This window comes from Linepithema humile, chromosome 5 (genome assembly GCF_040581485.1).
Source record: "Linepithema humile isolate Giens D197 chromosome 5, Lhum_UNIL_v1.0, whole genome shotgun sequence".
Taxonomy (NCBI): domain Eukaryota; kingdom Metazoa; phylum Arthropoda; class Insecta; order Hymenoptera; family Formicidae; genus Linepithema; species Linepithema humile.
In genome coordinates, this window is record NC_090132.1 from 26,777,814 (window position 1) to 26,790,596 (window position 12,783).

Consider the following 12,783-nt stretch of genomic DNA (forward strand, 5'->3'; position numbering starts at 1 on the left):
ATAACTAATATTTAGATGAATATATATAATTTGACAAGTAGCGATAGGATTAAAATCGACAAATTTTTAAATAGGTTTTCTTATTTCTACATTAATAATTATAGCTGTGTTATAATTAAACATCTCAACTTTTTTCTGCAATATTAAATAATTAAAAAATATTTACGTCTATTATTATTAACTATAGTGCTAAAAAATTGCGTTCAAGTATGTACAAAATTATTCAAACAGCCTTTTATGAAAGTGCGTTAATATTTGCTCAGTAAGCGCTCGGTCAACTGTTTCACGGTTACTGTATATTTTGAACGAAGCCGGTAACGCTAAGCAACTACAAGTAAGGACAAAGTAATTGACCGATACGGCATATTTACAATTAAAATCTTACATAAAGTATCTTTTGAAGATGAGTAACTCCGCTTTTATTCTCGACAATGGTGCGTGTACTGCAAAAGCTGGTTTATGCTACGAAACACCCAAGTAAGTATGTCAACGCAACGAAGCGGACATACACGTTCGTAAACAATGCATATTCAATTGTTAATCAATGAAAATATTTCAGATTAGTTCCGAATTGCATAATGAAAGCAAAGAGCGAACGTCGCAGACCCTTTATAGGAAATCAAATCGAGGAATGTAGAGATGCCTCTGGATTGTTTTACATGTTACCCTTTCAGAAAGGTTATCTGGTGAACTGGGATATTCAGAAAACTGTGTGGGACTATGTATTTTCGAAAGAGTCTTGCTCAGTTAATTTAAGTCAGTTGTCTGTGATAGTGACGGAACCAATATTCAACTTTCCCAGTGTCCAAGAGGCTATGACAGAGATCTTTTTTGAGGAATACGAATGTCATAGTTTCCTAGGAATAAACGCAGCAAATCTCTCATGTTACAATTACAGAATGGAAAATCCCAATACGAAATGCTGTATAGTAGTGGATAGTGGATACAGTTTTACACACATTATACCTTACATTAATGATACAAAAGTAAAAGAGGGCATACGAAGGATAGATGTGGGTGGAAAGCTTCTTACGAATCATCTGAAAGAGATAATATCTTATCGTCAGTTGCACGTTATGGATGAAACGTATGTAATTAATCAAGTGAAAGAAGACTGTTGTTTCGTATCTCAAGACTTCTTTAAAGACATGGAACGGACTAAATGTAAACTAGAAAATAATACCATTGTTAAAGATTATGTATTACCGGATTATACGACGCTGCGACGTGGATATCTCAAAGATCCGGAGCCACCTAATGAGCAACAAACACTACGTTTGTCTAATGAGAGGTTTGCGATACCAGAAATATTATTCCATCCGTCGGATGTCGGTATTCGACAAATGGGTATTCCTGAAGCCATTATGGATTCTATAAAGGGTTGTGACGAAGAAACGTGGCCTCATTTATTATCCAACATTATTCTTACTGGGGGTAATGCAAAGTTTCCAGGATTTAAAGACAGAATATACAAAGAAGTTCGGAGTTTAGCTCCAGCGGAATACTCTATAAATGTCTACTTGCCACAAAAGTATTTTGTACATTTTATTTCTGTTTTATCTATATACTGCAAAAAGCCTGTTGTTAATCATTTTTTTACTTTCAGTCCAGTAACGTATGCATGGTATGGCGGAAAACTACTTTCTCAGGACGCAACATTTTCTAATCTTTTGGTAACGAGAGAAGATTACGAAGAAGAGGGACCATCTGTATGTTTTGAAAAATTTGATGTATAATTCTTTGTTATATGTTATTCATATAACAAAAAGAAAGTTTTACCATAATTATATTACATATCTAACGTATAAAAATGTAAATATTTCTAAATATATTTTTGTTTAATTCATTATGATACAATCTTGAAAACTATCCAAATACTGTGCTATACATTTTTCATAATTTATTTCTTTTTCTCACTCTATTACATTATAGTTATACTATTGGGCTTATGTAATACTATTGTTATTAAAAACAAGAATTTTGCATTTAAAATATGAATACAAATACAATACAATTATAAATACAATAATAGAGTACAAATCACATATGAAATTAAATATTTAAAAAATTGAAAACTTTTGAGTACAGAAGTCTTTTACAACTCTTTCAGACATTATTATCTTTATTCTTAGTAGACATTATTACAAATCTGTTTTATTGTTTCATCTTTTGGCAAACTTTCCTTTTGGATGTTAGAGCAACTATCGGCGTCATGCTCAAAATCCTTGCTTTCCAATTGCCTTATAGTTATCACATTTAAATGGGATATATGGAAGGGTGTGATGGGAGGGAGGGTTTCAGATCCACTCACACGTACAAGACCAAGTCCATCCAAAAAAAATTCCACCATGTCATCTTCGTTATCAAATGTTAAATCTAGTCGGACAGTACATTTTTCACGCTCCACATTCGAAAAAGTGCAAATTTTTTGCAATTGTCTCTGATGTCTTATATATAATGATACAGTTGAACTAGCTGCAATAAAAAGAAATAAAAATATTTGAATAATCAAACATTGTTCTGTAGAATACGATTTGTGATACAAGCATCTATGTATAATTACAAAGTTCTTTTTAATTAAATTGATTTTAAATTCGCTTGGTAGTTATCTAATTTGAAACTTTTTCATATTGCTATACTTTAAAATAAAAGCATATCAAAATGAAAGAAAATGAGTCTTAGAACAGTTAGTTTTCGAACGTATTAGTTTACTTACCTTGAGTTGTATAATCTATAGACGCCCTAGTTATATGTAATACATTCTTGATTTTCATTGCGTATACATATGTCGATTGTATTCTCAATTCTACAACATAAATAATGTGGAATTAATTAAATGTAATAATGCACGCATTTTGGTGACTCCGAAACACGTAATCTTCGGTGTGAACGTAGCAATGCATTATAAATTGCACATATAAAAGTAACTTTTGTTAAACAATGTTTACGAATATTAATATTAATTTCTAACATTATATAAGATAAAAAAATATTTTATAGTTTATAAAAAATATTAAATTGCAAATTTAAAGTAATTTTTTTTTTTAAATTAAAATATTTTAATTTTTTTTAAGATTTACACTTTTTATAATATATTATAAACTTTGAAGGTTTAAAGTTTAGGTTAACTTAAAATCTCACTTTAAAAATTAAATAATTATAATGATTGGCGATAAAATAATTTGTTAACTATAAAACTATAACTTACTCCAGAACATTTTTGATGATTTATTTAGAAGTGTCCGTGAATTAAAGCAAAGTAAAAGTGGTAATACGTTCTAACACGTTCTAACACGTTCTAACACGTTCGCCTTTACCATAGAAGTGATGAAATTTGTTTCAACAGTTTTAAATTTCCAATCGACGACAAACTACCAATCGTATATGGACACGATGGGCGGTATTCATAGTCCGTTCTTATATTCAAAAACGTCTTAAGCACGGACTTATATTCGCTCTCTTTGTCACACATAGATTGTGTCTGACAAAGAGAGCGAATATAAGTTTGTACTTAAAACGATCTTGAATATAAGAACGGACTATGAATACCAGCCGATGTATTGTATTTATCCCCACTCTTATTTACACATTTTTAAATATATGCGCACGCACTTGCCATCATCGAAACGATCAACAATATAGTTCAATAATCTAACAGTTTTGATAGGATTTTTGCTTTATTTATTAAATTTTTAATTAATTAAAAACTTAAAAAATTTGATGTATAATTCCTTGTTACATGTTATTCATGTGACAAAAAGAAGGTTGTAACATAATTGTATTAGATATCTAACATATAAAAATGTAAATATTTCTAAACAATATATTTTTGTTCAATTCATTATAACAGAATCTTAAAAACCATCCAAATACTGTATTATACATTTTTCATAATTTATTCTTTCCCTCATTTCTTTTCCTCACATTATTAAATTACGATAGAGTTATGTTGAATACTATTGGATTGTTACTGAATTGTTACTGAAAAAAGAATTACATTTATGAAAAATATAATTCACTGTGATATCAAATATTTAAAAAATTGGAAATTATTGAGTATGGAATGTGCACTGCTCACAATTGAACACTGCAAAAATCATTTTCAAATTGTTTTCATTTCTGCCATTAATTCTTCTAAACTTAATCCTGTTGATTCAGGAACGGTTTGTTCTTCCTCTGAATCGGTTTTGGGTATAGTATATGCACGTCGTACACCTGAAGTTGATAATACACTTGATTCTTTATCTAGTTGTCCACTTTGTTCATCAACTAATGAAATTCCTATGAAATAAAATAATACTCAATTAGAAATTATATGAACAAAATTCGCACTTCTAAAAATTATAAATTATCTGTCAATACACACCCCACTCATTATCTTCATGTACAGGTTTTTCTTCAATAATTTCAGTCGGTTTTTGTTGAACTTTTGGTTTTGCCAAATATTCTCTTTGTCTTTGCCTACAATTTGTGTCGTCGCAATTTGGATTTGGTCTTAAAATCATTTTAGGAAAAAAGTCTTCCATGGCATTGTAGCCTAAGTAATAAGACACTTGTCCAAATTGTAATAAGAACTTCAAGGCATTCTGTACTAAGAAGCCTGCCACTATACCCATAGTAGTGGGTAATGATGCAGCGCATACGCCTTCCCGTTTCAAGGTTTTCTCATCAACACTGGATGCTACAATCAACGGTGGGGCACACTGAAAATTCAAATGTATTATTAAAAAATTGAACCCACTTAGAAATCAATATAATTAATATACATTTAAAAATCTCACCGCAAAACAGGCCGTTTCACCAGGCACAATAAATTGTATGTGACCAGACACTGCATTTTCAGAAACGCCACTTTCAAACCATTTCTGATTAAGTTCGTTACAGGCAGTATTGATTGCCATGCGAGCTTCAAAATTATCAACACAACTCAATACTAAATCGACGGGGCCATTTCTTAAGCTAGACGTACTGCAAAAGACAAGTTCAACTTTATCATAAAATGTGTGTGTTAATTGGAAAAAATATTTGATATGCAAATCTACTAGCGTAAGATAGAATAATCCATATTAAACTTTGTAGTAAATTTGTGCAAGCTTATACCTTATTGTATTCATAAAATCTTGAAAATGATCAACAGTTGTGATATTGTAATTGTGTGTTTCAATTTCCACATCAGGATTTATGAAACTTAAGGTGTTCGCTGCTGCTTCCACTTTACTCTGACCTGCTTGATGTGGTTGAAAAAACAGCCTGTTCATATTTGCAAGTTCTACACTGTCGTAATCAAATAGTATCAGCTATCAAATAGTATCAGCTGAAACAATTCATATACAATGTGTGATACAGTACATGGTATTACTATTTCCTTACCTTTCCAATGCCACATCTTGTCAACATTTCTGCTGTTACACTGCCAACACCGCCAATTCCGACAATAGCTACTGAAAACTCTCGTATTTTTTCATAATTTTCAACAATACCCATGCGCTTCAATGCCATCAATCGGCTGGAATGCAGATATTAAAAAATGAACAAAATTACAAGCTTTCTTACGAAACCTGCATTAATATAAGACATTCTAATAAAGTAATATACAAGAAATTAATGAGAAACATCAATTTAGAATTTACCTGTACGGATTGGAATCCACTACCTCTGCTGACATATGTTCAATTTTTTCTCTCGTTGTTGTCGCATCTTTATCTTTCTTTTCACGCAGCTGGTCTTCGAGTTCTTTAATTCGCTGACGCAAGCTTTCTACTTCGTCCATCCTTTGATTAGAGTGAAATTAATGTTTAATTAAAACTTCGCGATAAACTTCGTAAGAGCAGCCACTGTACGATGTTGCAACAATGCTTGGATGCTGTCAGTGTGGTCAGCTGCTTATTGAATTACACACGTCTATACGCATGCGCCCACTATTAAGAATACAGGCAGGCCAAAAAGTTTGGCCAAAACAACAATCAAAAGTTTCGAACTTGACTGTACGTGGAAGGACAGCAATACACGACATGTGATTCTCTCTCGGTTCGCGAAAACAATTTTGCAATTTTCCTGTGTTCCGAAACTCATTCAACAAAAAGCATTGTAATTTTTTTATTCATGAGCGTGATGAGCGTATATAACCCTGATTCAGAGTTGACCCATAGAGTTCCGCACTTTCCAGCACTCTCGTTGATCTTTCATAACATCGTCAACGCAGTGATTGTATTAGCAAAAATTTTGATCACAATATTCATTGTGTCTGTCACTGCTTCCTTATGATTATTAAATACTTTCCCAAATTTGAATGACCGTATTGCACTGTTGCGCATAAAATCGTTGATCATAATAACAAGGTGGTCGTGAGTTGTTTAAGTGTCGTTGACTGCTCAAGCCAGGCAACTCGTTGATGCCGATCGTCTGCTATTAGATTTATTTTTTCCGAAGATTTTGAAAGATTCCTACAAGAAAGCCAGAAGACCAATTACATTTTTATACAGAGGACGGAGAGAATTATGTAGCTACAATGGTTGCAAGCACAACGACTGATATGACTGGATCCATATATCATGAACGACAAGTAATTCGATAAATTATCGCATCTTTCCTAGATTTATTGTGCGAAAAAAACATTATGATTTACAGAAAGCATTTATTAATAAAACATAGATGGTTAAATATCTATGTGACATTTATACTATCTAATAAATCTTTCGTTTTTTTAAGTTAATTTTTTTTAAATATGCATTATGTATTAATTTGATCATAAATTGAATTAGGTAAAGGAGCTATGTGCATTACATGCGTTAAACAACTTGTTTCAAGAGCGTGGGTTTAGTAAGCAAGAATTAGATCAAATCTGTTATAGTTTAAGTCCTGATGTATGGATCAATCCTCATAAGTCATTACTGGGACTTGGCAATTATGATATTAATGTTATTATGGCTGCTCTCCAAAGAAGAGGGCGTGAAGCTGTATGGTTTGACAAACGTAGGTCTGTACATTTATATTTACTTATTTACATATCAAGATTATGATTATATCTATATATGATTAAAATGAACATTATTAGCAATTTTCATATATATTTTAGGGATCCTAAGTGTCTTTGTTTAGACAACATCGAGGGTTTTATACTTAATGTCCCAACTGAGTATAAATTAGGTTTTGTGCTTCTTCCTTTGAAACGACGTCATTGGATTGCATTGAAAAAGATTCATGGTGCCTTTTATAACCTTGATTCAAAACTTGACTCACCGCAATTAATAGGAAAGGTTATTAAACACGATAAATTTTGCTAAAAAACAAAGATGTTTTTTTTTACATTATGTGATATTAACTATGCTATATTTTCTCTTACATTAGGACAACGATTTACTCATATATCTAAAGGATCAAATAGATAGCAAGGAGAAGGAATTATTCCTTGTTGTTTCTAGAGAGATTGATGGTAATCAAGGATGGTTGATGGATACATGTGAAAACAAAGATGACAATAACATGGATCGTGAGTCTATTAGGTATATCGAAGATGGATATGCAGATATAGATTTGAAAAAGTCAGAGTCAAAAGAAATGAATGAAAACGAAGAATTTATAGATAACAAAAATTCTAGATAATTGAGACCACCATATTCCATTTATTTATTTATTTGTTGCCTTGTTACAAATTTAAGCAAGAGTAACTAAAGTTGCTGCAAGGAAAGATTCAAAATTATGAAAACAATAAAGGTAAAAGAAAATGAAGTAAATAATGGCAATTACACAAAATAAGTGTTTCACCAAACATTCTACATTCTTATAATTCCATTTGTATTTATTTATTTATTTAAATAAGACATCTTTTTTTATTTATTTTTCTAAGAAAAGAAAAATCAATTATATATGATTACCATCACATATAGTTTAATATAATGTGCAATTCAACAAATAACACATGTAAGGAAATGTAGCATTGTATTTATTCAGAATGAAAATTGCTTTATTAAAAGCTACTATATAAGAAAGCAAACTCGTATTTAAACGACATCTACTCACATGAATTGTGAAAGTATTTATGTGTAAATGTACTGTGGTATTATTTATTGTGATAATCGCATCTGTCATTTTAAAAGGCTTATGTAAATAAATACTTGTAATATGAAATTGTTATAACACACTTTAGATATAATCACTTCTTTTACACAATGAACATGCTTATAATTTGTTTCATATATGTAATTTATTATACATATAACAATATTTAAATAGGTATTATTATTTATTACAAAAGCGTAAAAAGTTAGTTTTATCACCAATCATGTATACTGGAATATATTTAAATGACGTTAAGTAAATATCAAATACCTGATTAGCAATAATTTATTTATTTTTATTATTGTACAATCCCAAAAATAAAAAGAAACTAATCAATCACTGAACTTACTATGCAACATATACATATCATATAAGATTATTGTAAAATATTCATACATCGTTATTCCTGCGTTACCATTTTATCGTAAGTGCCGTATTCATTTTTGGTATTTCATGATACTGTGTGTTGAAATACGCGCTAACTTTATCCGTATGTTCTCCTTCCAGCCAAGTTTTGTACAAGTTCCGTACTACTTTGTTTTTCTCGGGTTTGCTCAATGGAAGTTTATGATATGTATTGTCTAATGTCGATGCAAGTTCTCGGGGTTGGATGTTTCCTTCAGGCTTTATTTGTGCTCCACCATTCAAGCAACCTAACAATAATAATTTTATTAAAACATTTAATCTTGCATGCGTTAATGCGCATATCATCTTAAATAAATTACCACATGGGCATGCCATAACTTCTACATAGTCGTAAACGCATTTTCCTCTTTTCATCTTCTGAACTATGTTTTGTATATTTCTGAATCCATTAATAATAGCAAATTTTAATAGCACTTGGTCGTTCTTTTTAAATTCTGCCTCCTGGAAGTCGGGATTTCTAAGATTCTTGAATTCCACAATGACATTTTCTTCGTCAAAAAGATTTTTCGCTGCGTAACGAAAAATGAAGTCTGCGTAGCCACCTGATCCTGATCCTTTATGACCCCATAATTTGTTTTCGATCTCTTCATTATAGCGACCAAATGGCTGTTTGATTTCACCTTCGTCTATCTCGTTTAATGTTAAATTGTGTTCATTGAGCATTTGTTCCAATTCAACTAAAAGGTATACAGTGATATTATAATGTATGTTTAAATTTTAAGTTCTAGTTTGATACAGAAGTAAATATGCACATACTTGATGTTATAACACAGTCCACATCCCTTGTCTCTTTTTGCTGATTGTAAAAGTCTTCTCTAGAAGCTTCCAATTTTTTGTCATAGCAAGGCATTAGAGTTACATGATATATCTGTTCAGGTGAAAGACCCATTTTTTCGGTTAAATGATACTTCACTATCGATCCCATAATTTGTTGAGGTGATTTTGTAATGCTTATGTATGGCAATATGAAATTTCCATGTGTCTTCTCAGCATAACATACCCAACCTGATATAAAAAATCAGAATTTTGCATATTTGAAAAATGACAAACATCTCCTGTATTCAGCGATTAAAGCATTTGTTTTACCTGGACAGGAAGAGGACAGCATTGGAAGTTGATTTTTTATGCCCTCTTTGCTAACTTTATAACGTTCGACAAATTCTTTGGCAGCTTCTAATAAAGCAAAGTCATCGGCTGCAGTCATATCTAATACTGCATCAGCTCCCAATCGATAGAAAAAGCCTGCGAGTTTACAGAGGGCTTGCTCAGGTGTAAGTTCATAACGCTGTGCCAATGACAATACAGGTTGCACTGACAGGCTTACCACTATATATTTATGATCTGTACTTCCTTCATTCTGTAAGTATAAAAGATATCAGAATTGTACAAACAAGAATATATTGAAGATAAGTAATAGATATTTTTAGCATTTAACAAATTATATATATAAAATTATACATATATAAAAAAATATTTTTTGAAACAAATTGATAATTATATTAATCTATTTTTATGATACCTCTACTTCTCCACATTGTTCAAATTTTGATAAACTATTTTTATATATTTTGTTTGAAACATTTATGTGTTTCTCACCTGTCGAGCTACTTTCTCCTGAAATACTCTAAGCAGTTCTTCTTGACTTTGCTGAGTAACTAATACACTTTCAGCAGATGTAATGCAACCACTGCATGCTAAACAGTCTGAAAGTGTAATCTCGACTTTTTGCAGTTTATTAGGTTGCTTAATCTGCATTGTAAGATCAAGCAATTAAAACAAAAATTTTGAGTTATAATTATATTTCAGTATAATATATAGTATAAAAACTTACTTCGTTGAGTGCCAAATCAGCATTATCAGATTGTATCTTTATCTTTGCACCCGTGCTGCTTTTGTTTGACGGGAATTCTATAGGTTTAATGCATTCCTATAACAATGTAATATGATTTAAAACACAATATAAAAATTTGATTGCAGGTAACACAAAATTATATAAACTGTTATACCTGTGACGGAGTAATAAAGTCATCCAGATTTGTAATTTGCAATGCTCCACTAAATCGCGATGCCATTTTTTTTAATTTGACTTCTTATGATCAACTATTACGTAAATATTTTCTATTAATGCAATTTAATGACTTAACAAATATAATAAACAAAATTTTCTTCTTATGAATACAAATTGTTTTTTTTTACAAATTCTCAAAATACTCTAAGATTTATAAAATCACAGATAACATTAATTTAATAATAGAAATCCTCAGTATTATATGATAAATATTAGTTATAATGTTGTTAAAACCATAAAACATAACCTCTTCACCACTCTTTTAAGGAAAATGATTAAGTAAATTACAAATTTCCGACTTTATAAATAAATTTTCTCTGCTGCAATTCATTCATGCACTCAAATTAAATATAACAAAAAAATATTACCACGTGGTAAAAAAGATGAGAATTATTTTGATCACAAATCGTGTGTGTGGGATAAATTACTTCACTCGTATAACTTATCCTGACACTTTAGTTTCCTGTCACATGACTCACTGACTTGCGCCTGAGACACTGCATCGTTTCACTGTACGAAGTAGTAATATTAGCATTGTTAAGGGTACTATTCGTAAATTATAACAATGACAGAAGTAAAAAAGGACGATGTTATAAAAATTCTTCATACCTATCCGCTTTGTAGAGTGAGTAAAATGCGTTTCGCACGTATTTTATTATATGGATTTCGTTGTGTGTACAGATACGAATATGAGATGCGAATTTGATCAATAAGCGAAGCTTTATATTATATTCTGCTACACATCTTCTCAAACAACTTTTTTAAAATTGCATGCATTTTTCGACTTTTAAACACGTATTTTAATATTTTAAAATTAAATTTAACTTATATAATATAATATATCTAAAAAATTACATAAATATATATTTGTAAATTCTTAAAGAATTATTGTTATATCTCTAAGTATTTTTTTCAATAATCTATTTTATTGTCATACAAAAATATAAACTCGAGAAATTATAATGTTAAAAAAGTCAAGTTTAAATTTGTATATAAATCATAAAGAATGCTTCAGTTAAAAGTAAATATCTTTATGTAATAATGCTTTTGATATTGCTTCTTTTAATCATATATTTACTGACATTTATTTATAGAAATGTGATATGTCTGATGAAATGAAGCAAGAGGCAATGGAATTATGTGTGACTGCAGCAGAAAAATATGCAGATAACTATGAAAGCGTGTCTAGAATGATCAAAGAGACAATGGATAAAAGATTTGGTGCATCATGGCATACTGTTGTTGGAGAAGGCTATGGCTTTGAAATAACTTATCAATTGAAACACCTTTTGTATATGTACTGTGCTGGCAATTTAGCAATATGCATATGGAAATCTGCATAGTACAGCTTTGATGACTGCATAATGCATTCAACAAACTATATGTGTGAAATTATTTTTTTGTGAGTGTGAAAATGTGTGTTTACAACATAAATTGTAATGATATAAAAAAAAGAAAAGGAATATTTTAATTTATTCTTGTGTGAGTCAAATCTCTATATTATAAGTTGAATGTTTTTTTTTATCATAACTGTAATAAATGTATTTATATAATTAAATTAAATAATTTATATGTACAAAATAATAAAATAATTGAAGTACTTTCTGATAAAAATGAATTAAGTCACTTGTCCTTATTTAAGAAGCTAATATTAACATGCTTATTAACATAGAGTATTCTATATATATGATTTAATATTAAAATATATTCTTTTATAAGAAAATAAGTAATATATATTTAAAAAGCTGACACACACACACATACATGATGTATAGTTACAATTTATTTTTTAAAAATTTATCAAAAACCTTTAACTGTTCTCCATACCACAACTGCTACATTACCTCCAATAAACATATGTAATAATGATTTCTCTTGATATGTAATTGTGCATGCATAAGCTTCCCCCACAACTACTTGGAAAGGTGGTCCAAATTTCTTATCTAGATTGTCTTTAATCATGCGAGCTGCATATTCATAATTTTCTGAATATTTTTCTACAGCAGTAACACAAGTTTCTATCGCTTCTTGCTTCATCTCCTCTGGCATGTCGCTGTCCTAAAGAATCTCTATTAAAATTACAACTAAATAATTTAATTACAAAATGTATGAACGATTGATTTACTTTACACAATGGATATGTGTGAAGCACTAAAACTGCAACATCTTTTTTGACCTCCCCAGCCAACATGTCTTTATGAAAATATTTGTTCAACTTTGTTGTATATTGT

The 12,783-nt window shown here is 30.2% G+C and overlaps 5 protein-coding genes across 6 annotated transcripts; 3 read left to right on the forward strand and 2 right to left on the reverse strand.

Annotated features, from left to right (window-relative positions):
* Positions 1-279: 279 nt before the first annotated feature.
* Arp6 (Actin-related protein 6) lies at positions 280-1,846 on the forward strand. Its single transcript, XM_012359116.2, has 3 exons — positions 280-477; positions 560-1,531; positions 1,607-1,846. The coding sequence occupies exons 1-3, from the start codon at positions 404-406 to the stop codon at positions 1,734-1,736; spliced, it is 1,176 nt and encodes a 391-aa protein (XP_012214539.2). The 5' UTR covers positions 280-403; the 3' UTR covers positions 1,737-1,846.
* A 29-nt stretch (positions 1,847-1,875) lies between these two features.
* Uba5 (Ubiquitin-like activating enzyme 5) lies at positions 1,876-5,906 on the reverse strand. Its single transcript, XM_012359200.2, has 9 exons — positions 5,631-5,906; positions 5,371-5,506; positions 5,101-5,297; positions 4,782-4,968; positions 4,367-4,703; positions 4,079-4,281; positions 3,209-3,981; positions 2,717-2,806; positions 1,876-2,475 (listed from the first exon to the last, which is right to left on the reverse strand). Exons 1-6 carry the CDS (start codon positions 5,768-5,770, stop codon positions 4,103-4,105), a joined length of 1,176 nt encoding a protein of 391 aa, XP_012214623.2. The 5' UTR covers positions 5,771-5,906; the 3' UTR covers positions 1,876-2,475; positions 2,717-2,806; positions 3,209-3,981; positions 4,079-4,102.
* A 180-nt stretch (positions 5,907-6,086) lies between these two features.
* On the forward strand, positions 6,087-8,993 carry LOC105667412 (josephin-2-like). Of its 2 annotated transcripts, XM_012359202.2 has the most exons (5): positions 6,087-6,562; positions 6,762-6,976; positions 7,076-7,256; positions 7,348-7,502; positions 7,599-8,993. In XM_012359202.2, exons 1-5 carry the CDS (start codon positions 6,509-6,511, stop codon positions 7,600-7,602), a joined length of 609 nt encoding a protein of 202 aa, XP_012214625.1. In that variant the 5' UTR covers positions 6,087-6,508; the 3' UTR covers positions 7,603-8,993. The 2 variants fall into 2 exon arrangements, with proteins under 2 accessions (XP_012214625.1, XP_012214624.1); XM_012359201.2 differs by having other exon boundaries at positions 6,089-6,562; positions 7,348-8,993.
* LOC105667410 (probable cytosolic Fe-S cluster assembly factor AGAP009023) lies at positions 8,326-11,061 on the reverse strand. The gene is made up of 8 exons (XM_012359198.2): positions 10,921-11,061; positions 10,491-10,584; positions 10,316-10,411; positions 10,081-10,233; positions 9,571-9,841; positions 9,241-9,489; positions 8,784-9,161; positions 8,326-8,711 (listed from the first exon to the last, which is right to left on the reverse strand). The coding sequence occupies exons 2-8, from the start codon at positions 10,554-10,556 to the stop codon at positions 8,470-8,472; spliced, it is 1,455 nt and encodes a 484-aa protein (XP_012214621.1). The 5' UTR covers positions 10,557-10,584; positions 10,921-11,061; the 3' UTR covers positions 8,326-8,469.
* LOC105667415 (dynein axonemal light chain 4) lies at positions 11,037-12,166 on the forward strand. The gene is made up of 2 exons (XM_012359204.2): positions 11,037-11,177; positions 11,647-12,166. Exons 1-2 carry the CDS (start codon positions 11,118-11,120, stop codon positions 11,893-11,895), a joined length of 309 nt encoding a protein of 102 aa, XP_012214627.1. The 5' UTR covers positions 11,037-11,117; the 3' UTR covers positions 11,896-12,166.
* The last annotated feature ends 617 nt before the right edge of the window (positions 12,167-12,783 follow it).

Excerpts from the sequence above, each read along its gene's own strand:
- Arp6 (XM_012359116.2), top strand. The coding sequence starts at position 404 with ATGAGTAACTCCGCTTTTATTCTCGACAATGGTGCGTGTACTGCAAAA. Across the intron at positions 478-559 it reads TTATGCTACGAAACACCCAA|ATTAGTTCCGAATTGCATAA; the intron begins GTAAGTATGTCA and ends AAAATATTTCAG. Across the intron at positions 1,532-1,606 it reads AATGTCTACTTGCCACAAAA|TCCAGTAACGTATGCATGGT; the intron begins GTATTTTGTACA and ends TTTTACTTTCAG.
- Uba5 (XM_012359200.2), bottom strand. The coding sequence starts at position 5,770 with ATGGACGAAGTAGAAAGCTTGCGTCAGCGAATTAAAGAACTCGAAGAC. Across the intron at positions 4,969-5,100 it reads GATTTTATGAATACAATAAG|TACGTCTAGCTTAAGAAATG; the intron begins GTATAAGCTTGC and ends TGTCTTTTGCAG. Across the intron at positions 4,704-4,781 it reads GTGAAACGGCCTGTTTTGCG|TGTGCCCCACCGTTGATTGT; the intron begins GTGAGATTTTTA and ends TTGAATTTTCAG.
- LOC105667412 (XM_012359201.2), top strand. The coding sequence starts at position 6,509 with ATGGTTGCAAGCACAACGACTGATATGACTGGATCCATATATCATGAA. Across the intron at positions 6,977-7,075 it reads GTATGGTTTGACAAACGTAG|GGATCCTAAGTGTCTTTGTT; the intron begins GTCTGTACATTT and ends TATATATTTTAG. Across the intron at positions 7,257-7,347 it reads CACCGCAATTAATAGGAAAG|GACAACGATTTACTCATATA; the intron begins GTTATTAAACAC and ends CTCTTACATTAG.
- LOC105667410 (XM_012359198.2), bottom strand. The coding sequence starts at position 10,556 with ATGGCATCGCGATTTAGTGGAGCATTGCAAATTACAAATCTGGATGAC. Across the intron at positions 9,162-9,240 it reads GGACTGTGTTATAACATCAA|TTGAATTGGAACAAATGCTC; the intron begins GTATGTGCATAT and ends TATACCTTTTAG. Across the intron at positions 8,712-8,783 it reads AGTTATGGCATGCCCATGTG|GTTGCTTGAATGGTGGAGCA; the intron begins GTAATTTATTTA and ends TATTATTGTTAG.
- LOC105667415 (XM_012359204.2), top strand. The coding sequence starts at position 11,118 with ATGACAGAAGTAAAAAAGGACGATGTTATAAAAATTCTTCATACCTAT. Across the intron at positions 11,178-11,646 it reads ATACCTATCCGCTTTGTAGA|AAATGTGATATGTCTGATGA; the intron begins GTGAGTAAAATG and ends ATTTATTTATAG.